The sequence below is a fragment of the Tupaia chinensis genome, unplaced genomic scaffold (assembly GCF_000334495.1).
Source record: "Tupaia chinensis unplaced genomic scaffold, TupChi_1.0 Scaffold150112_1, whole genome shotgun sequence".
NCBI lineage: Eukaryota > Metazoa > Chordata > Mammalia > Scandentia > Tupaiidae > Tupaia > Tupaia belangeri.
Window position 1 is genome coordinate 330,467 of NW_006209952.1, and position 24,616 is coordinate 355,082.

General features: G+C 35.9%; 1 protein-coding gene across 1 annotated transcript in view; it reads left to right on the forward strand.

Moving 5' to 3' along the window:
• Window positions 1-24,616, forward strand: part of LOC102494534 (putative ubiquitin carboxyl-terminal hydrolase FAF-X) — a 171,076-nt gene that overhangs the window by 105,106 nt on the left and 41,354 nt on the right. Inside the window, exons 22-31 of the mRNA XM_027769644.1 lie at window positions 4,442-4,569; window positions 4,743-5,021; window positions 9,089-9,214; window positions 13,347-13,472; window positions 15,072-15,241; window positions 18,794-18,902; window positions 19,610-19,756; window positions 20,589-20,735; window positions 22,145-22,367; window positions 23,901-24,121. Coding sequence (XP_027625445.1) covers window positions 4,442-4,569; window positions 4,743-5,021; window positions 9,089-9,214; window positions 13,347-13,472; window positions 15,072-15,241; window positions 18,794-18,902; window positions 19,610-19,756; window positions 20,589-20,735; window positions 22,145-22,367; window positions 23,901-24,121 — 1,676 coding nt within the window. The remainder of the gene's footprint in view (window positions 1-4,441; window positions 4,570-4,742; window positions 5,022-9,088; window positions 9,215-13,346; window positions 13,473-15,071; window positions 15,242-18,793; window positions 18,903-19,609; window positions 19,757-20,588; window positions 20,736-22,144; window positions 22,368-23,900; window positions 24,122-24,616) is intronic.

Genomic DNA, 24,616 nt, shown 5'->3' on the forward strand with positions numbered 1-24,616 from the left:
TCTACTGTCTCTCTTTGTTGAGCACACAGGCCTTTTTAACAAAACAAAATGAACAAAAAGATCTTTTTAGGAAATAGATAAAACTTAGGAAACTGAAAATTTATTAAGCTAAAAATTCTTATTAACATTGTTGGTTTAATAACAAGTGATTTCAATGTTTTACACAATATTTCTGATGAATAGCAATTGCGCATGAATTTTAGAAACATATTAGAGGCCACTTTCTTTCCTTCTTTTTTTTGTTTTTAGGGCACATGTGGTCTTGGGAGAGAGACAGAGAGAGGACTTAAGAAATGACTCCTAGGGGCAATGGCCATGCTGCAATCCCTTCTCCTCTAGTGATCTTCGGCATGCATGCATACACCTGTTGCGATTTTCAAGCAGTCAGGTTGACTGCAACAGCAGTCGGTCATGTGGGTGTCCGTAACGTAAGCCGTACTTCATTTGCTGGCCCACTGTGTAAACCCATGTCTGTTGTGACACATTTTAACAGATTCTAATCTTTTGCCGTTTCTGTTCTTTTAATGCAGTGATGTATACATTTTAAGAGGGCATTTTGGTGTGTTCAGTATATTCTTCCTCAGCTTCTGAGTAGTGGGTCTCATGTGCACACCACTATTCTTGACTGTTTTAAACAGGTCTCATTGTGTTAATCAGGCTGGCTTTGAACTCACACATAATCTTACTCCATGTGGTTTTACCCTCAGATCATTAGTATCTTAACTGGTATATACCTGGTGCATGTTCTGTGTTGTTTGATTTCTGTTTTGTCCCCAATGTTCTCAGCTGTTCAAGTAGTTTTAAAGTATAAAATGTGTTTGTGTGTCAGAATATGGGCCCTAAGTGTTCAGAGCTTTACATGGTTTGTTACCTCGTAAGACAGCAGGTTGGAATTATGTATAGCCACATACATATCACAAATGTGTATATATACTTGCTTCACATATTTATTTCTATAGATATTTAACTCCCTGAGAACAATGAGACAGCATCAGTACATCCAGTTACAGCCCAGTTCCCTTAGCTTCTTTTGTTTTTTCTTATTTGAAATTTTATTCTCTAGCAGGAAGAGTCCTCCTTTCTTTATTTGAATAATAATAATAATGGAGAAAACATTACCAATTTTCTTCCTGCACCAATGACCTGTTCTTCACTTACTTTAGGTGCCATTTTACAGTGACAGCTGCTCCTCCACATAGAATTAGAGCAGAGTAGTACCAGACACAATAATTAGTTTATTTGGAGACAGTTTTCTTAAAGTAGAGCTGAAGTTGTTGGGTGTGGAGCTTGAGAGCTGCTTTACTTCATTTTTGTTTGAAGGATAGACATGTTTTGCTGTTCTGACCCTTCTTGTCTAGAAGAAATCCCATACAAGTGAGCTTATACTTACATATTATACTAACATTACCCTGTTTACCAATTGATTATGAGCTAATTGTTACAGCAATACAATTTTATTTATCTGGTGCATTATTGATCAGCTTTTTGCTTGTTTTTATGTCTTCCAATGTCACTAACATTGAATTTTTTCTATCAATAATATGGAAGCAGTTTTTTATGTTGCATTAATTTTTCTTTTCGTTTTCAATTTTTTTTCAAGAGAGATTTTTGCCATAATATTTCTGTGCTTGCCTGAGAGGCAAAGAAAGACAAAGACACAAAAAGTGAGAAATCACTCCTCCCATACCCCCATGAGGATTACCACAGTGTGATCCCTTCTCCTTTTGCGTATGCATTTATGTGCACTTTGTGTGAATTTTAAGCCACTAGGTTGAGCACTTCAATCACAGTTTACTATGTGGAAAGTTTAGGAATGTAACCATTTTGCCATCTGCTCGTACAAGTTATAATAGTTTTATTTTATTATTATTATTTTTTTTGGAGAAGTTTTTGTTATAGGGCATGTGCCCTCGCCAGAAAGACAGACAGAGAGAGAGAGAGAGAGAGACAGAAAGCAAGAAATCACCCCCCAGGGAGGATGGCCACGCCACCCTCCCTTCCTCTTCATCTCGTCTTAGAATCTTGGGCTCGCACGCACATGCGCCCTGCATGAGTTTAAGCCACTGGGTCTGGGACTGGAACCACTGTCAACTACATGGGATTCCAACAACAGAGTCATTACACTAACTACTGGTCCCCCAGTTATAATAGTTTTAAAGTCACAAGGAATGATGAAAAAAAGTACTTTAATTTATCTTGCCTTGATGTGGTAATTTTTAATGTGTTGATTAATTTGTTGTATTCATTTGTTGTATTGATTTATTTGTTGTATTCTTTCTCTTATTTTTTTTTAACATTTGAGAAATTATACATATCTATTGCCTTTATACTTAAGGTTTTTAACCTAAACATCTCAGTGTATGTTTCCTAAGAATAGTAGTAACTTTCTCTTACATAGCTACAGAAGATTTGATCAAAGTCAGAAACTGTAATATCTTTCATACTTTTGACATTTTTTTAAAAAGATCAGTTGTTCAGTACACTGTTTGTTTCTCATATTAGGGTTTCTATACTTTTCCAAACATTATGCACTTCTTACATAGTTATTCTGAAACAGCCAAAAATTTTGCATCTTAACCATTTTTATAGTGTTTAATTTAGTGGAACTAACAGATGGTGGAATTGTTACATTGCTAATGTCCCATGTAGTCGACTGCAGTTTGAGTCCTGGACCCAGGAGCTTAAAACTCATGCTTCGTGTGTTTATACGCATGCCGAAAATTCTGAGAGTAGAATGGAGAAGGGGATATTTTGTCATGGCCTTCTTTCCTGGCGGATGGGGGCGGGAGTGATTTCTTGCTTTCTGTCTCTGTCTGTCTCCATCTCTCCACTGAGTGCACATGTCCTGTAGTAAAAAATCTCCCTTTGAAAAATGTTTATAGTTTAGTATTACATTTGCTGGGACTACCAATTGGCATAATGGTTATATTGCTGACTCCCATGTATTCAACTGCGATTCGAGTCTTGGACCTGGTGACTTAAAGTCACACTGGGTTCATGTATGTGTGCACCAAAGATCTGGAGAGCAGAATGAGGGAGAAGGGATTGCAGCGTGGCCATCCTCCCGAGGTGATAATTTCTCACTTCCTGTCTCTCTTTCTCTGTCTTTCTAACGATTGGACGCACCCTATGGCAAAATAAAAACCAAAAACTCTTTAAAAAAAAAAAGTGTATTCATATTGTTGTATGACCAATCTACATGACTTTTTTCATCCTGCAATACTGAAACTCTGCACTCATCAGAACAAGTTTCTCCATCTCTAACCCTTTAAAACACCATTATGATTTTTTTTGACTTATACTATTCTTTATAGCTTTCACAAAAAAAATTATATCATACAGTGATTTTTTTTTTTTTTTTTGGAAGCTTTCTTTTTTTTTTCTTTTTCTTTCCTTTTTTTTGAGAAAATTTTCACTATAGGGCGCGTGCGCTCGCTAGACAGAGAGAGACATAGAGACAGAAGGTGAGAAATCACCCCCCCCCGGGGGGATGGTCACGCCGCAATCCCTTCTCCGGGATCTTGGTACGCATGCACACGTGCCTGGCGTGAGTTTTAAGCCACCGGGTCCGTGATGCGAACCGTCGTTGGCTACGTGGGAGTGCAGCGACATAGCCATTTCTCTAATTGCTGGTTCCCATGAGAAGTTTTCTTTACATAGCATTATGTCATCATAGTTAATCTTCGTTGCATGTCAGAATTTTCTTTCTATTTGTATATATGAAATTTTCTTTACCTGTTTTTCTACTGTTTTAACTTTTTCCTATTATGAACAATTGTGCTGTGAACATTTATGTATAAGTTTTAGTATGAAATTATATTTGTATCTCTCGGATGTATACCTGGGAGAGAAATTGTTGGATGATATAGCAACTTTGACTTTATTAAGGAACTGCCAGACTTTGGTGGCTCTCCATCTATAAGGTATGGGGTTTCTTGATTCTCAAGATCTTTGTCAACACCTAAGCTATCTTCAAAGATTATTCCATTCTAGTGATACGGTATATCTTGTTTTGATTTGCACTTCTCTGATGGCAAATGAACAATTTTACATATGCTTGCTAGTATTGTTTATTTTCAAGGGGGAAACGTTTTTCACATCTTTTGCTTATTTTTATTACTGCTTTAGTTTGAGAACATTGTGTTGTTTATATTTCAAGAAGAACTAAATTCTTTCAGTGTTATCTATTTTTTTTTTCTGTCTCCAGTGGGTAAGGAGGACATATTGATTTGAGGTATCTGGATAGGAAATTGTTTCTTCATATTTTGGGGTGAGGATTAATGAGCCGTGATGTGGTTATGTCTTGTAATATTCAATCTCATAGCACGGCTTAATTGATACTATTATTTTATGTATATAAAATTATACTCTTAAGAATATAAAATGTAAAAGATTGGGTACACTTGAATTTACTTTTGTCTGTATCTTTTTTTCTTTGCAGATAGGACAACCATAGAAAAACTAAAAGCTATATGTTTCTGCCCTGCAAATGGAGAAAACAACCTAGGTTTATCTCTTGACTCACTTTTTTTGAGTCCGTCTGCCTCCCAAGTTTTGTACCTAACAGAGGTTGGTTTTTTCCTTTGCAGAAATATAATTCTTACATTATAAAGTAATATTGTAATCATATAAGATTGCAGATTTTTTTAAATTAAAACTTTTTTTATTAACGAGAGTAGAAATAGGTATTTTCTGTTGGTTTTCTAACATTTTTTGATATAGTATTCTCTTCTTTTTCCTAGGTGGTTTATGTCATGTTAATGCCTGCTGGTACACCTCTAGTTGATAGTTCTTCTGACTTTCACTTGCATTTCTTGAAAAGTGGTGGCTTATCCCTTGTCCTGAGTATGCTAGTAAAGCATAACTTTTTAACAAATACAGATACAGAAACTCGAAGGGATGCTTACTTCAGTGCTCTTAAAATAGCTAAACTATTGTTAACTGCTGTTGGCTATGGCCATGTTCGAGCCATAGCAGAAGCTTGTCAGCCAGCTTTAGATGGTGCAGATCCTGTTACACCGGTAATAAATTTTAAGAAATGTTTTGAAATATGTTGTATTCTTAACATCTTAATTGTAAAAATACATTTAATGATCATTAAGTAGAGAGGCAAATTTAATTAAAAATGTAGCACAGTATCAGTATCTTCTAGTAAGCTATATTCGTATTAACATAAATAATGTCTACTAAATACACTGATTTTAGAAAACATAATGTTTTTAGATCATTTTTGAGTTTAATTTGTTTGAAATTTTATAAAAATATAACCTGAGTTTTTTGAAAGCTACATAAAGACATATCTCTTTTAGGGGAGGGCGGGAGAGGGATGGGAGAGGTTTTCGCTTTAGGGTGCATGCACTCACCATAAATAGATAGAAAGTGAGAAATCCCCTCTCCGGGAATGGCCGTGCCACAATCTCTTCTCTGTTCTCCTCTCAGGATCTTGGGTACCACTGTGAATTTAAGCTGCCGGGTCCAGCACTCAAACCATAGTCAATTACATGGGAGTCCAGAGACATAGCCATTACGCCAATTACTGGTACCAAGACACATCATTTTATCTTTTTTTTTGGAGATTTTTTTTTGCTGTAGGGTGCGTGTACTCGCTATGAAGAGAGACAGAATGCAAGAAATCATCATCCGGGTGGATGGCTACACTGCAATCCCTTCTTCGTTCTCCTCTTGGAATCTTGGGCATGTATACATGCCTGCCCTAAGTTTAAGCCACTGTGTTTGGGACTCATATTGCAGTCAACTACATAGGAGTCCAGTAGTGTAGGTGTTTATGCTATCTGGTGGTTCCAAGACATAATATTTTAAAGAATATTCAATTGGCCTGCTACCAGTGTCTCTTCCCACCATGACAAAAACTTTGCTCTTATCTTTAATAACCAATAATTCCCAAGATATATTTAGATTTGATACAGTTGTTGAATACTACCTAAATTAAGTTCACCACTTATTTGTATCATAAATTATGGTTTAACTAGTCACCAACTAATGATAAAATGAGTCAGGTACACATTGTCATTTTTGGAAATGCGTGAGGTATTATTAATCAGGGATATTGAATAGTGACTACATATTTGATATTGTAGAATGATCCATAATATTTGGGGTGTGTAAGTAATATTGTGGATTTGCCTAAAAGAAAACAAACATTCTACTATTACAGTGTTTCAAATACAATGGGAATTCCTCCAGAATAACTGTAGGTGGTATGAGCTGAGTTAGTGATTGGCAGCTATTCCATTCAGCAGGTTTAGCTTTCTGTTAATAATTAGTGAATGTAGATGAGGGATAATTGAGTTGATTTTTTTCCACTTTATGTATCCTTGAAATTTTCTATTTCAGAAAATGCTTTAAAAAGAAGAAATAATAATATTGTATATTTAGAGAGAGAATACAAGTTTATAAAGCTTTGTTCCCATTGTGTTCGATTGTATTGTGGCTTCCATGCATATTTATGGAAAAAAGGTCCATTCTTGTTAATATCCTTTTCTTGAGATGTTTACTGAAATATATGTAAGATGATTTTATGTGTTCCTTAATGCCTTTTTCCCAGTTTGTATTGTTAATGTACCACTAATGTGTACAGAGGTACATTATAAGTCTCTTCCCTCAGTTTGCTCATATTTTAGTGGAAGAGAAAACAAATTACTATTTAAAGTACTTTTATTATAGAACTGTCTACAATATCTACAAAGAAGTTTCCTTGAATCTTGGGCATGTATACATGCCTGCCCTAAGTTTAAGCCACTGTGTTTGGGACTCATATTGCAGTCAACTACATAGGAGTCCAGTAGTGTAGGTGTTTATGCTATCTGGTGGTTCCAAGACATAATATTTTAAAGAATATTCAATTGGCCTGCTACCAGTGTCTCTTCCCACCATGACAAAAACTTTGCTCTTATCTTTAATAACCAATAATTCCCAAGATATATTTAGATTTGATACAGTTGTTGAATACTACCTAAATTAAGTTCACCACTTATTTGTATCATAAATTATGGTTTAACTAGTCACCAACTAATGATAAAATGAGTCAGGTACACATTGTCATTTTTGGAAATGCGTGAGGTATTATTAATCAGGGATATTGAATAGTGACTACATATTAGATATTGTAGAATGATCCATAATATTTGGGGTGTGTAAGTAATATTGTGGATTTGCCTAAAAGAAAACAAACATTCTACTATTACAGTGTTTCAAATACAATGGGAATTCCTCCAGAATAACTGTAGGTGGTATGAGCTGAGTTAGTGATTGGCAGCTATTCCATTCAGCAGGGGTAGCTTTCTGTTAATAATTAGTGAATGTAGATGAGGGATAATTGAGTTGATTTTTTTCCACTTTATGTATCCTTGAAATTTTCTATTTCAGAAAATGCTTTAAAAAGAAGAAATAATAATATTGTATATTTAGAGAGAGAATACAAGTTTATAAAGCTTTGTTCCCATTGTGTTCGATTGTATTGTGGCTTCCATGCATATTTATGGAAAAAAGGTCCATTCTTGTTAATATCCTTTTCTTGAGATGTTTACTGAAATATATGTAAGATGATTTTATGTGTTCCTTAATGCCTTTTTCCCAGTTTGTATTGTTAATGTACCACTAATGTGTACAGAGGTACATTATAAGTCTCTTCCCTCAGTTTGCTCATATTTTAGTGGAAGAGAAAACAAATTACTATTTAAAGTATTTTTATTATAGAACTTTCTACAATATCTACAAAGAAGTTTCCTTTTCAACAAGGGAAATCTCTTTTTTTATCAATAATTAGGCTTTTCCAATCATAGATTTAAAAAAATCTTTATATTCTATCATGTAAAACTTCATGGTACTTTTGCACATTTATCTTTCTACTAACTCTTATTAAACATAAGTTCTCTTCTTTGGTGAATTTAGAATAAAAATTTTAGAGTAGAACTTACTTGGTTCTGCTGTTACTGGACGCTTTTTAACTCTTAGTGTATTCCTCATTAGTTTATTGAATTGAAGAATAACATACCAATATAAAGACAAATGCAGTAATGCTATTTTGACTTAAAAAATGAACTCCACTTATTTAGGTAAACTTTTATTATGCCTTTCCTGTTTTTATTTTGTAGATGAAAATCAGTATCTAAAGTGTTGGAATAACTTGGGCAGAGATAACACCATAGAGTTAAGATTTTTACCCATTTAAGCGGGCTAATTCTGAGCCAGTTTTTTAATTCTTTAATTTTAATTTTTTTTTAAAACCATCTCTGTTGTATAAGTTTCTCAGATGAAATTTTATGCATTGATAGTAACATTTGGCTTTTATGGTCATTTATTGAAGCAGTAAATAATTAAGATGTGCATAACAGTTTTAAGCTTCAGCAATTTTGGTTAAATAGAGGAGCAAGATGCATCAGACCTGTTTAGTATTTTCCATTCCCTATCTGATGATTGCAGTGTCAGCTTCCAAACTCTTAACTGGCTTAAAACCTCTGAAAATTTTACTGTGCAAGAAAGTCAGATAGAAAGGATTAGAGGTTATGCTGTGAGACACTTTAGCATATTTACAGGATATGCATAGACTGTAGGTTACAAAATTAACCTTGAACATAGTAAGAACACCTTAAAAAGAAAAGAGAAGGCATCAGAAGGTATAAATTTATAGCTATTGAGGGGAAGTTGAAAGATGTTTATCTTAGTCTCCTGATTTTCTTTATCACATCACATCACATCATCTATTGAAAGAGGAACTGGGAGAAGATTTCATCAAAGACATAAAATGTTTGTGAAAGGTTGTGATTTTTATACTCTACAAATGGAAATGAGCCTAGATGTAGAAGTAATGCTGTATTTAAATAAAATTGGAGTTTACATAGAATTATTATTACTCTGAAAGGAAGTAAAAGAGGAAGTGTACAGCTTTGGCAATCAAAAATATTTTTTATATAAACAACCATAAATTCTCAAGGGAGTGTTTGAATATATAGCACCCCAAAGAAATACAATAATTGAAGAGCAAATGTAAAGTTTCTCAAAATTTAACTGTGCAAGATTTTTTACTTGAAGTGAAACTATGTTTTTTCTTTTTTTCTTTTTTCTTCAGATTAACCAAGTTACTCATGATCAAGCAGTGGTACTACAAAGTGCCCTTCAGAGCATTCCTAATCCTTCATCTGAGTGCATGCTTAGAAATATAGCTATTCGTCTTGGTCAGCAAATATCTGATGAGGTTAGTTTTAAATTTATAAAATTCTTGGTTTAGAAATGAATAAAGCTTGGGACCAGCAGGTGGCATGGTGGTTAAGGCGCTCGACACTCCCACATTGCCAGCCTTTGGAGATCAAGTCCTGAAACTGGTGGCTTGCTTTCTCACTTCCTTTCTCTCTCACTCTTACCCTCTGTCTCTGGTCAAATTAAAAAATAAATGAATGAATAAATAAAATATAAAATAAATAGTTACTTTTTTTTTTGGAGAGGTTTTTGCTATAGGGCATGTGCGCTCGCCAGACAGATGGAGAGAGACAGAGAGATAGAAAGCGAGAAGCACATGTGCCCTGTCTGAGTTTTTAGCTGCCAGGTTTGGGACTTGAACCATGGTTGAATATGGGAGTCTAGTGACGGATTCATTATGTATGCTATCCGATGGTTCTGAAACTGAATATTCTGAGAGTCACATACTTTATCTTGACTTCCTTAAAATTTCATAACTTTATTTTTTATCTGTTATCTGTATCAGTCCATAAGTGTTCTTGTCTCTACAAAAACAAAATAAAATTTCCTGCTGGTTCAAGATCCTAAAACTATTAAGAAAAGGGAGGATAGCTTTTGGCTGTTCCTATTTGGAGTTACTTCCTTTTTTGTCTGTGGGTTGAAGAGAGGTTTTTGCTATAGGGCAGGTGTGCTCGCCAGAAAGACAGAGAGACAGAAAGCAAAAAAATCATCCCCCAGGGGGAATGGCCACGACACAGTCCCCTTTCCCCATTCTCCTTTTGGAATCCTGAGTACGCACGCACATGCCTAGCATGAGTTCAAGTCACCGGGTGCGGGACTTGAACCAAGGTCGACTCTGGCTGTTTAGCGATATAGCCATTACCCTAGTTGCTGGTCTCGAGTTACTTTCTTCTTTAAACAAGCTTTTAAAGAAGATTTTTACATTGTATAAACTAGTCAAAGTTAGTTTTTAAAAGATCTTTAAACTGCTTTTATAATCAAGGAATTTATAATCAAGGAAAGTTTCTTTCATCCCTAACATTTTTCCGTTCCTGTCTCTGACCCCTATGATCAGATATTGGTCATTATAGAATCGTCTTCATTTTCTTAATATTTCCATAAATAGGGCATGTTCTCTACTCTTTTAATGTATGAGTGCATGTATACAGGAAGAAGAGAGAAGAAAGCATGCTCACATGGGGCTTGGTTGTGCTGAAACTATTTCTCACTCAATTTTTTATCTCTATCATGTGTATGTATGTAATTGCTTGGTGTGTAAACTGCTGGACTACAGTCAGTCATGTGGGATTTGGCCTGTTTCGTACAACTCTAATTCCTGTACTACAGGCTTTCTGCTCTATATAATATGTGTCTGGATTAATTGGTTTATTCATGTTGTTTTATATGTATGTTTAATCTACTTAGAGTGCTATATAATTTTGTGGTCACTTTACATGTTTTATTTTTTTAAGATATATTCTCACCATCATAGCCCTCCTGCCTTAAATAGGTACACACTGCCAGACCTGTCTCTTTTTTCAGTCTTATGTTGTTTCCCAGGCCAGTCACTTAAATATTATTATCTGGCCTCAGCCTTTCATGTCTCTGAGATTATTAACAAGAGTAACCTATGTTTAGTTTTGGACTGGGTTTGAACTTGAGCACCACATTAAAAAAAAACGTTTATTTATGTATATATCTGTTTTAATTGTTGTAATTGTTTTTTCAGGGGGGGGTTGCTATAGGTCACATGCGCTCGCCAGACAGAGAGATACACAGAAAATGATAAATTACCCCCCGCCTGCGGGGCATGGCCACAGTCCCTTCTCCTAAATTGTCCTCTTGGGATCTTAGGAAAGCATACATATGTGCCTGTCGTGAGTTTTAAGTCACTGGGTCTGGGACTTGAACCACAATCGACTAAATGGGAGTCCAGCAACATATCCATTACACTAACTGCTTGTCCCTGTTGTGATTCTTAAGCTACCTGGTCCATGGCTGAAACCACATTTGATCAGGGGGGAGAATCCAGCCCCCAACCACCATATTTCTTACTAGTGCTGTGCAGCATATTTTAATTTTTAGTCCATTTATCTGTTGAGATTTTTTTTTAATTTGATTTTGGGAATAAAGTGCTTACGAAATTTATCAACACATAAGAGGGCTTCTGTGTTCATACTTTTTTATATCTTTTGGATAAATTTCTAGGAGTCAATGACTGGGTAATCTGATTTTTCTGTCTTAAAAATTCTTCAGAAAGATAGTATAGGGCTATTTTAGATTTTAACCTGAAGCTTGCTTTCTGGATATTACTATTAAAAGTTCTCTTTGGGACCAACAGATGGGTAATGATTACGTCAGTGGATTCCCATGCAGTTGACTGTGGTTTGAATCCCAAGTCCTAGGTCCCGTGGCTTGAAAACTCCATTCTCAGGGTGTGTGTGCATCAGTGTCTAGGATCTGAAGAGGAGAATGGATTGGAGGGGATTGCAGTGTGACCATCCTCCTCTTGGGGGACTGATTTCTTTTTTTTTTTTTTGGAGAGGTTTTTGCTATAGGGTGTGTGTGCTCACCAGACAGAAAGCGAGAAATCACCCCCCCGGAGTGATGGCCATCCTACAGTCCCTTCTCCTTCATTCTCCTCTTGGGATCTCGGGCATGCACGCACATGCATCCATCTTGAGTTTAAGCCACTGGGTCTGGGACGCGAACTGTGGTCGACTACGTGGGAGTCCAGCGACATAGCCATTACGCTAACTGCCGGTCCCTTGGGGAACTGGTTTCTAACTTCCTGTCTCTCTCTCTCCAGTGAGCACACACATCCTACGGCAAAAATTTTTCTTAAAATCTTTAATATAGGCCATTATTCTGTACATATGACTTGTTAATGAAATAACAAATGTGGACTTAAGGTAACTTTGTACCTTAAAGGCATTCTGAAGTGTATTTACATTTTTAGGTTTTAGCTATAGGGTTCATGCACTGGAGGAGGGAGAAAGAATTGCAAAAACACAGAGATAGAGAAAGGAAGAATTCACCATCCCAGAGTAGATGACCTCACTTCACTTCCCTCTCTTTCATTCTTTTCTTGAGATTAAAATTTTTTTGAGAGAGAGATTTTTGCTATAGGGTGCCTGTGCTCTCCAGAGAGACAGAGACAGACAGACAAAAAGCGAGATATCACCCGATAGGGAGAATGGCCACACTGCCAACCACTCTCCCCCTTCTCTTCTTGTGATCTTGGACGTGCATGCACACGTGCCTGGCATGAGTTTTAAGCCACTTGGTCTGGGACTTGAACCGCAGTCAACTACATGGTAGACCAGCAACTTAGGCATTACACCAACTGCTGTTTCCCTCTTGGGATTTTAAACACACATGCCTATGGTACATATTCATCATATTTACAAGATACTTCCACCATGTGGGAATTAAGCAGCTTAACCACTGCACCACCTGCTCTGGCCCATATGTTTGCTTTTTTAAGCCCTTTGTTCTGCAGCTGACTTTTTTTTTTTTTTTTTTTTTTTAAAAGGTTTTTGTCACAGAGTATGTGTGCTTGCCAAAGAGAGAAGTAAAGTGAGATATCATCTTCCAGGGGCTTGGCTCCACTCTTTTTTCTTCTCAGGATTTTGGATATTCATACACAGGTGCCTGGTGTGTTTTTTAAGCCACCATGTCAAGACTTAGAGCATGCAGGGCCGTGTGGAAATACTGTGCCCTGCATCTGACTTTGAGCAACATAGAGAACTCCATGGGTCAATTTATATGCCCTTTTTCTCAATACATATTAGGAATACAGTATTATAATATGAATATAATTTTTCTTAGGTTTTTCTCAATAGCTTTTTCTATTTAAAAATACTATATATAAAAAGTAACATTAAAAATATTTGTCTGATTCGCTAGTTACTATTGATAAGCCTTCTGATCAACAGACTGTTATTTGTAGTTAAGTACTTGGGAATTCAAAGTTTATGCATGTATTTTTTAACTGTACAGTGAGTCAGCACCCTTAAGCCTCTATCCTCTATCCTGTGTTGTTCAAGTGTTCATTTTAATTTTTTTTGCATGTAAAAATTTATTTTTATGATTTTTAAAAATAATTTCATTGTACTATTTTGTCAGGAGTTTTAATTATTTTTTTGCAGGCTTCAAAATATATGCCTGATACCTATGTAATTAGAGCTATACAAAAAATCATTTGGGCATCAGGATGTGGAGCATTAGCACTAGTATGTGGACCATATGAAGAAATCACTAAAATTTATGAGATGGTAAGTATTTTTATAGAAATATACTGCTTTTAGTTGTGTAATTGTTTGCGTGACTAAATTTTCTGTCAGCTGTGTTTAACTAAGAAGTGATCTTATTCTTATTTAAAATTAATCGTTACATCTAGATAGGAATATTTATTTTGAAAACTATGTTTACTATATAACGTAGCCTTCTAAAATGTTTTAAAATTCTTACTTAACTGAAAATCACTATATTGTAATGAATCTATTTTCATTCTGCTTAGATGTTCATTTTGAGCCATGTGAGGTTTTTTTTGGGGGGGGAGAGGTTTTCTCTATAGGGCGCGTGTGCTCACCAGACAGACAGAGGGAGTCAGAGAGACAGAAAGCGAGAAATCACCCCCCAGGGGGGATGTTCACGCTGCAATCCCTTCTCCTCCGTTGTCCTCTCGGGATCTTGGGGACTCATGCACACGTTCCTGGCGTGAGTTTTAAGCCATCAGGTCTGGGACGCGAACCGCGGTCAACTACTTGGGAGTCCAGCAACGTAGCCATTACGCTATCTGCTGGTTCCGCCATGTTACTTTTTATAACTGTTTTAGAATCATAGAATTTTAAGTATTGCATTGTCAGAAAAGTCATGACTTATTTTTGTTTTTCTATGCAAAAATGCATTATGAGTTTCCCTATGACCCGATATTTTCCTAGTGCTTTCATTATTTATATTTTACTATTTTTCTTTAGAGAGATTTGCCATATATCATGTGTAACCACCGGAGACACAGTGAGAGACAGGGAGAGAGATAGTGAGAAATCATCTCTCAGATGGATGGCCATGCTGTAGTCCCCTTTGCTCCATTCTCCTCCCAGGATTCTGGACACGCCTGTATATGTGCCTGGTGTGAGTTTGAAACTGCTTGGTCCAGGATTTGAACTGTGATCATCCATGTAGGAATCCTGCACCACAATTATCATGATACTGTGGGCCGTGTTAGGATTTTTAAAGAATTCAGGCCATGAATATTGTTCAAGTATTAGGGTGCAATTCCTAGATTACTGGTAGATTAAGCAAATGAATTGCACAAATGAGACAATAATTAATTGCAGTTTTATTTTCTGTTACTTTTCCCTGATGGTTGTTTCTGTGTAAAAGGGGGAAGTGGTTAATGGCATCCTTTTTATGAATATTTAAACACTTAACTGGGTTTCAGAAATAAATATTTGTTTCAGTTTTAGAATGTAGCCTGATTAAAAATTAGCTCCTTACCTCAGTATACTTTACGTTCTAAACATTTTCCTTAGGCTTCCTGAATAGTAGTGTATGTAAGATGTTGATTCTTATCTAAAACCCATTTTGGATAGGTTTTATAGTAAACTAATCAGAGAGCATGATATAATTAAAATGTTTATGGAATTATGATTAACACAGAAATAAGCTTTTCCTATCTTGAAGAGAAGAAAAGTAGTACTTTTTCACTAAGGTTGTTCTGATATGTATGTATTTCAAAGGGCCTCAGTAAAGGGCCTGCAATTAAGAATCCAAGCCAAATGGTCTTTAGTTAGTTCGTAACTGGTAGATTTTTGTATTTTTTATCGAGTGTATCCGTAGGTAATTTATTCCTCATCATAATTTTACAGAGCCACAGTGGAAGCAGTCAGCCAGAGGTAGAAGATGAACTGGTTTGCTGTGAAGGACTGGAAGTGATGACTTTGTGTTTTGCTTTAATTCCAACGGCCTTGGATGCATTTAGTAAAGAAAAATATTGGCAGACATTCATCATTGACGTATTACTGCACTGTCCCAGCAAGTAAGTATCTTTATTTAATTCAGAGGAAGGCTCACATTGTTCCTTTAAGCAAACATGATTGAATTTTGAAAAACATGTTATTCCCAAATTCAATGATGAAAACCTCCCTTTTTTGTATGAAACATCTTCATTTCTATTGAGTAACTTCTACATAACTTAAATTTGTCTTTTACTTTATTTTCTATTGTGGTAAGATATGTAATTTATGAATAGTTAATCTTCTGTGTAACAGCTATTTTTAACCAGGTAATTTAATGGCATTTCCCTGATTCACAGTACTGTTAAATATTTGCAGTCTTTATCACAGTATATAGGTTTCTTCTTTTCTTTTTTTAATTATTCTTTTTCTTTTTATTTTTTCATGGGAGTGTGTCTACTAGCCAGAAAGAATGAAATATGGATAGGGAGAAAACATCCTCCAGTTAGGCATCATCACACTTATAATTGTTCTTTTTCATTTCTCTACTTGTGAGGATTTTGGGCACACACCTGGCTTGTTTACCTTGGGTCCAGAATTAGAATTGTGTGATTGGTCAAATAGAATCCACTTCCCTTCAAACCAGGATGTAGGCCAACCCCTTCACACCAGATTCTTTTAAGAAATATGCTCCATTTTCCTCATTCCTGTACACCTAGTAATCTTTAATATACATTTTGTAGCCTTAGTTTTTTCTGCTGTAGGGCACACGTGCTCGCCAGAAAGAGAGACAGAAAGCGAGAAGTCACCCTCCCCTTTCCCAGGGGATGACTATGCTGCAGTCACTTCTCATTCATTCCCCTCTCAGGATCTTGGGCACCTAGGCACATGCACCTTGTGTGAGTTTAAGCCACCAGGTCTAGGACTCCAAATGTGGTCGACTACATGGGAGTCCAGCAACATAGCTGTTATGCCAACTGCTGGTCCCTGTAGACTTAAATTTGAATCACAAATTTGTTTCAGAGTTTTAGCACATAATGGGAAGGTATCACATTCTTGTTACCTATCAAGTTGGGTTATTAAAATGACTTGTTGCAGGACCAGTGGTTAGCATAATGGCTATGTCACTGGACTCCCTCAACTATGGTTCAGGACCCAAACCTGGTGGCTTAAACTCACACTGGTGCGTGTGTGTGCATGCCCAAGATTCTAAGAGGAGAAGAGATTGCAGTGTGGCCATCCATACCCTGCCTCACCCTCCCAGGTGGGTGATTTCTTGCTTTCTCTCTCTCTCTCTGTCTGTCTCTCTTTCTGGCGAGTGCATGCGCCCAATAGCAAAAACCTCTCAGAAAAAAAAAAAAAAAGACTTGTTGCTAAAGAGGTGTGTTTGTTGAAGTCTGTGTCTGATTAACTGAAACATATTTTTAAAAGATTGCTATAAAGTACATGTGTTCACCAGAGAGTGACAGAGAGAAAGAGAGAGGTAACATGAGAAAGCACACGTAGGGTTGTGGCTTTGTTGTAGTCTCTTCTTTTTTCTCTCAGGATTTTGTACATGTGTCCAGCATGCTTCTTTAAAGTCTCTAGAAAGCAAGCCACTTAGTTGGCCATGTGGGATCCTGCTAACTGTACCTCCGTGCCACCTGTTGTCCCAATTAACTGGTGTGTTTTTGCCATAGGTTGTGTACATTCACAATAGAAAAAAGAGAGACAGTGAGAGGGAAAATGAGAAATCGCCCCTTGAGGGAAAGTCCATGCCTTCATCCTTTCTCCTTTATTCTACTCTCAGTATCTTGGCCATGTGTGTGCACATGTCCAGTGTGATTTACAAGTCACCAAATCTGGGATTCACAAGGTCTGGGTCCTTTGGGAGATCATTACTTCAACCACATCCCCCCAACTACCTGATTTTTAGAGAACATGGTCACGCTCATTGCCTCGTTTGTAAATGTAGGTTCTTTTTTTTCCCTTTTAACATATTTTAACCAAAGAGTTGTAGTTTATTTATTTGAAGTTCAAAAAGTGATTTGATAACTTTTTTTCCTGGACTACCGAAGAGTCATTTTCTAAATTTGCAAAAACTTTCTCATTCACAAATACATATTTACTATCTTGGTAGCTCTTTATTGAGCATCTTTTGCCTAGAATCTTGGCAATAAACTAAGTAGATGAATTGAGATGAATTATTGTACAGAACTCATTTATCATACAACAAAAATATATATAATAGAGGAATAGATTGATGAATTTTCTATTACTGAGATTAGAGATAGGATTTTCATTGTTTCTAAAAAAAGCTTTTTTTTATAATAATGTCTAAATAGTTCTGAGATTTTTATATGTACATATGATTTATTGGTATGACTTATCAGACTATAGACTCTTTGTCTTTTTGACCAGAATTTTTGATTCAGTAAGCATAGGATGGATCTCAAGGCTTTGTGTGTTAGGATGTAGTCCTTGCTAGGAAGAGAATAAGAGGGAAAATGAGAAGGCACTCATGACTTTGTATTTCTTAGAGATTCTTAATTGATGCTGATGCCAGTAGTCTTAACATTCATATTTTGAGAACCACTACTAACAATTAGGGATGTCTTTAGCAAAATTGAGGTTGCTTGAATTGTTTGCTCTGAAGCATGATTCATCAAAAGTGATTTTGGGGAGGCTTAAATGATTATGGAATTTACATGTTGAGCCTTCCATGGTCTCTAGTAATGCATTCTCAGATTTTTGAGGAGGAGAGGTCTGAAAATGTAAGTGTCAAGGGATCAGCATATGGTGTAATGGTTACATTGGTAGACTTCCATATTGTTGACCACTGTTGAAATCCCAGGCCTCATGGATTAAAACTCACATTGGGTGTGAGTGCTTGTGCGCTTATGATTCTGAGAAGAGAATGGAAGAGAACGGACTGTGGCATGGTCTTTCCCCTGGAGGAGGATTTCTTACTTAATATTTCTCTGTGTCTCCCTCTCAAGCAGTGCACACAGTCTATAGCAAAAATGTGTCTTTTATTAAAAAAAAAAGCTAATTGTTGATTTCATGATTCAAGTCCCAGACCCAGCAGCATAAAGATATTACCCCCAAAATCTTTATTGGAGAATATATTGCAGTGTGGCCATCCTCTTAAGGGGTGATTTCTTGTTCTTCCTGTCACTCTCTCTTTTCCTTGATCTTATGTACTTTATGGCAAAAATGTTTTTAAAAGGAAGGAAACAAGCAAATCAAGAGAAGTCAAGCATAAAGGAAACTGTTTTTAAAGAATTAGTTACTTAATTTTTTTTTTTTTTTTAATTTGGCCATAGACAGAAAGAAAGGGAAAGTGAGAAAGCAAACTATCAGGTCCAGGACTTGAACTGGAGTTCGGTGCCTCAGCCATCATGCAATCTCTGGCTCCATTAAAGAAACTTTTAGTAATAGATAATCATGTCCCCAACCTATTGGGTGACAATTTGAGGTTTAACTCTCTTGACAAGTATCTTAAGATCATCTCTGTGTTGCTTGTGAAGTATTTATTTGGTACTAACCTATTTTTACTGTTAATTTACGTGTCCTATTAAAAATAGACTAACGTTGGAATTACTTAGCTGCTGTTAATAAAATAATACATTACATAAAAAATATTTTTATTTCAGAACTGTTCGGCAGTTGGCACAAGAGCAATTTTTCTTAATGTGCACCAGATGTTGCATGGGACACAGGCCTCTGCTTTTCTTCATTGCTCTACTCTTTACAATTTTGGGGGTGAGACGTTTTCAGATGATCATGTCAGTTTGATTGGTTTTTAAAATGAAAAATGTTCAGGGAATTATTTCATATTATGATTTAAGAAAGTCATAAGTAATAAAGAAAATGTTTTAATTTTTGTATTATACTTAGACTGGTTTTTACTTTATATAAGGTTTGGAAAAAAATATACAAGTACTAACTTGTTAGAAAACATATAGCTTATTATTTTTTCTCACTGAAACAAAGTATAATCATCTGTCAATATCTGTAGTGAATTGGTTTTAGGACCACCCATGAGTACCAAACCTGCAGGACCTTCCTTAGAAAACAAAAAACTCAAGTTGCTTATACAAAATCACATGGCATTTGCATAAAACTTACCTTCTTCTCCCATCATTTCTTAAACATCTAGGTTATTTATAAATTCCTTTACTCTGTGTGTGTGTGTGTGTGTGTGTTTTATGTACATTTATTTATATATATAATATATATGCTATATAAGTAGTTGTTATACCATACTATTTTGGGAATGACAAGGAAATTAGATTCTATGCATATTCATTATAGACAGAAACAATTATTTTTCTCAAATGCCTGATTCTCCCTTGTGGAACCCATAGATAAAGAGGACCAGCTGTATTGCTACTTATTTTCAAGTTTTGGATTCTTAAGAACTTGAATTAAATCGATTGAGTGCATATTGTTTTGATTTATTATTTCAGAGCACAGCAAGAGAGAGGGGAATATATTCAGGCGACTATTTCACACTTTTACGGCACCTTCTTAATTATGCTTACAATACCAGTATTATTGTACCCAGTGCTGACATTCTTCTGAAAAATGAAATTGATTGGCTCAAAAGGATTAGGGTAAGTTATATAAAATCGAACCTATTATATCATTGTTAAATTGCTTATCTTATTTAGATAGGACTTACGGTTTTGATTGTTAAAAATAATTCTACAGGCAGTAAGCAAAATAATAATAATAAATAAACTTTGCGTTGGTCAGTTAATAAATGATTCAAAGAAGGAATACACACCTAGTTTCTTAAATGACTTTCTTGGAACTGTGAATGTTAATACTCTTTGTCCTATGTTTAGGAATTCTTTTGGCCTTTTTTGGCAATTACCATTTTATTAGAAAAGTTCGGGGTTGTTAATTTGTTTTTATCAGTTTCTTGAGAGATTAATATTTGCATGAGGCTTAACATGTGAGCTTTTGCCATTCATATTCTAATTCTTCTAGTTGTTCTCTAAAAACTACTTAATGGAGCAGGATTTGGACTCCTGGCCCACTGGCATTTTATATAAATGTGAGAAATTGTCTTGAACATCATTCTTTGGACTCTCCCTACCAGGTCTCATAGTGTTTACTGTTAACTCTATAGCTACAAAATCCAAAATTATCTCTGTGTCTCGTGATGTCAAAATTGTAGTCATTTACTATTGTAGAGCTTTCTGAAGAAATAAGGAACCACTTGAATGGAAATATGTGGGATATTAGGCTTCCCAAATTTAATATAAAGGTTATATTATGAAACTGCATGAGTTTGAATTTTTTGCATCAACATAAGTTGTGTATAAACTAAAGTTCTTTTGTATATATGAAATATCACTCCAGTAAGCTCTCTCTTGTTCTGACTTCTTTATTTCTTGTCTCCATTTTTAAGTTAACCATGTAATATTTTTCTTTTGGCAGGATAATGTAAAAAGTACGGGTGAAACTGGTGTTGAAGAGCCTATCTTGGAAGGCCACCTAGGGGTAACAAAAGAATTACTAGCTTTTCAGACCCCTGAGGAAAAGTACTACATTGGTTGTGCAAAAGGTGGTGCTAATCTTGTTAAAGTAAGTTTGAAATTTTTAGTACTACAATAATTATCATGATATTTTCAATATTAGCATGTTTGTCTCATGGAGCATTATACTTATTATGTCTTTGAGATATTATATTGACCTTTCTTTTGTTTACTAAGTTCATATGAAATATTTTGGGGGACCAGCAGATAGCATAATGGATACGTCGCTAAACTCCTACATGATCATTGGCAGTTTGAGTTATAGGTCTGTGGACTTGAAACTCATGTCAGGTGTGTGTGCATATATGCCATAAGTTCTGAGAGAAGAATGAATGGAGGAGAAGGGATTATGGAGTGGTCATCCCCCACAGGAGCGATTTCCCTCTTTTCTTGTCTTTCTCTTTGGCAAATACATGTGCCCTACAGCAAAAAAACTCTCAAAAAAGAGAAAGTTTTGAAAAATTAATGTGGTTTTCTTTTCTCTGTTTTTATTTCCCATGTACAATAAGATTTTTTTATTTATGAAAATTTTTGTCAGGGCATGAATACCCTTGCTTCAAAGAGGCAAGAGACAGGGAGAAAGAACATAACACATCACTTCCCCACAGGGGGAATGGCCACACTACATGCAATTCCTTGTCTTCCACTCTCCTATCAGGATTTTGAGCATGAGATCAACATGCACTCTGTGAGTTTGAAGCCACCGGCTCTAGGTTTCGAACCGTAGTTGCGATTTGGGAGTTTATTTTATTCTTAATAAAGAGCATCTTAAACACCCCTCTACCTGCCAGTCCCTATAATAAGATATTTTAAAAGAAAGGTCACACGTCATAACTTTATTTATAGTATGCTGTGAAAATGATTTTATTAGTTATTATTCTCTCACTATACCTAATATATAAATTAAATCTTATCATAGGTATGTACATATTGGAGTAAAGTTTGTTATAAAGTTTGCTGCTGTTTTCAGGTAGCCATGGTTGTCTTTGAACATAAGTTTTCAAGTATTTTACTTTTTGATGTATTGGAATTTTTAGTTGATCAGACTTCAAAGTGAAAAAATCTCTTCTATCTTACAAGTTTGTTTATTTGTGTTTACTGATGATTTTTCAGAACGCCTTGTAATTCAGGGAAAATATAATTTTAATGCATTTTGGTTTTATTTATAATGAATTAATTTCATCATATCTGATTTTTAAGATTTTTTTAGAAGTAATTTTTCTTCAGTATAGTTCTCATCTTTAAAACTTGAAAATATCTAATATGGAAAATTGCTTGTTAATTATAACCAGTAATTTTTAAATGAGAATTTTAATATTTTTATACAGAATTCAGCATTGCTTTCTGTGGTATAGTGAGATGTTTATGTCTCATAATTATGAAAGTTTTCTCTTTTAAGAGACATTTGTATAAAATAAGTAATTTTACTGAGATTATATGCTATCTTTCTCTGTTTAGGAATTAATTGATGATTTCATCTTTCCTGCATCCAAAGTTCACCTGCACTTTATGAAACATGGAGAACTTCATGCTGAGCAGGACATTCCAGTCTGTAGTTCACCAGCTACCATCAGTGCTGGTTTTGAACTGCTAGTAGCATTAGCTGTTGGCTGTGTAAGGAATCTCAAACAAATCGTAGACTGTTTGACTGAAATGTATTACATAGGCACAGCATTAACTAGTAAGTATTTTAATTGTAAAGTTGCTTGTGTGTATTGATAATATTTCCAAGTTTATAATTGTTTTTCCCTTTTGAAAATTTATTTATTTATTTATTGGTGAGGTTTTTGCTATAGGATGCGTGGGCTCGTCAGAAAGAGAGACAGACAGAAAGCAAGAAATCAGCCCTCAGGGGGGATGCCCATGGCTCACTTCCATCTCCTCTGTTCTCCTCTCGGGAACTTGGGCATGCACACAGACGCGGCCGGTGTGTTTTAAGCCACCGGGTCCAGGATTCACTAACTGCTGGTCTCTTCTTTAGAAAATATTTCATGTTGTTTGTTTTTTGCATCTGCTTTACCATTTTTAAGATTAGCTTATTCTCAATAATTGAGAGAGCACATGAAAGAGGGAGGGGCAGAAAGATAAAAAAGTAACTTCAGTAGGGTGTCATTATACCACAATCCTCGTTCCACAGTCTGTCATAATCTTGGGCATGCAAACAGATAGCTATCATGTGTTTAAGCCTACTGATGTTCTGAATTTGCTCATTAAGCCCTATTCAGAGGAAAGTTTACCCTGCAAGGCAAACCGCAACACTGTTTAAAAAACACTGCAGATATTTGTGGGTATGTGCCCCAAATTGTGACAGTATGGAGAGATAGAAGAAGAGGGATTGTGATGTGACCACTGGATGGTGTTTTCTCTACTCTGTCTCTGGTGAGCACTTACACCCTCTGATAGTAAAAAAATTAATAAAATGAAAACACAGCGTACACATGTAAGCATGCCCAGAATCTTGATGAGATGAAATAAAGGAAAAAAGTTAAGTGACATGATAATGTCTTGTCTGGCAGTTGTGGTCTCTTTCTTTTCCATTGTCATTTCTTTCTTTCTTTCTTTCCTTTTTTTTTTTTTTTGAGAGGATTTTTGTTACAGGGCGCGTGAGCTCGCCTGACAGACAGACATAGACAGAGAGACAGAAAGCGAGAATGATTAGAGAATGTTAAAATTACAGTTAATACATACATGTTTAACATTATACCATCTTGTATCCCTGTTTCTAAAAAGCCTATTGTTGAAGTAATATAATAAAAATGCAGATTTAAGGGAACCAGCAGTTAGCGTAATGGCTGTCGCTGGACTCCCACGTAGTCGACCGCGGTTCCCGTCCCGGACCCGGTGACTTAAAACTCACGCCGGGCACGTGTGCGTGCGTGCCCAAGATCCCGAGAAGAGAATGGAGGAGAAGGAATTGCGGCTTGACCATCCCCCCTGGGGGGTGATTTCTCGCTTTCTGTCTCTGTGTCTCTCTCTGTCTGGCTGGCGAGTGCACGCGCCCTACAGTGAAAATCTCTCCAAAAAAAAAAAAAATGCAGATTTACGAGGCCTGTAGTTAGTATCTACAGACGACTTACGTTGAAATGAAAATTTAGAGTATTAATTTAAAATGCTGTAGTGGTCAAGGAAAAATTGTTGTGAAAGTTAAGTCAACCTAATGGAGCTGCCAGTATAATCATTATTTTTATGCTATAAGCATCTTTTTTTCTTTCAGCGTGTGAAACACTTACTGAGTGGGAATATTTGCCACCTGTTGGGCCTCGCCCAGTGAAAGGATTTGTTGGACTAAAAAATGCTGGTGCTACTTGTTACATGAATTCTGTGATCCAGCAGCTCTACATGATTCCTTCCATCAGGAACAGTATTCTTACAATTGAAGGCACATGTGGGGACATAGATGATGATATGTTTGGGGATGAAAAGCAGGACAATGAGGTAAATTTTAATTGCCAATTCTTATTTTCTTTATTTAAAGATTCTGATAATCAGATACTCTTATTTTCCCTTGGAATATTGTACCTCAATGAACTTTTTTTTTAAAAAAAAACAAAACTATGATTTATGATAGAAATAAAATCTCTGAGCTATTAATACTCTGACATGTTTTAGTGGTCTTTCTCTCATTGACCTGAAATTCTATTTAAAACCTTTCTCATGGGTCCAGCAGTTAGCCTAATGGCTATGTTGCTAGACTCCCACGTAGTCAACTGCGGTTTGAGTCTCAGACCTGGTAGCGCATGTGCGTGCATGCCCAAGATCCCGGGAGGAGAAAGGAGAAGGGATTGTGGCGTGGCCATCCGTCCTGGGGGGGTGATTTCTTGCTTTCTGTGTCTCTGTCTCTCTGTTTGTCTGGCAAGCACATGTGCCCTATAGCCAAAAAAAAAAAAAAACTTCCAAAAAAAAAGCTTTTTCTTTTCATTTCTAAAGCAC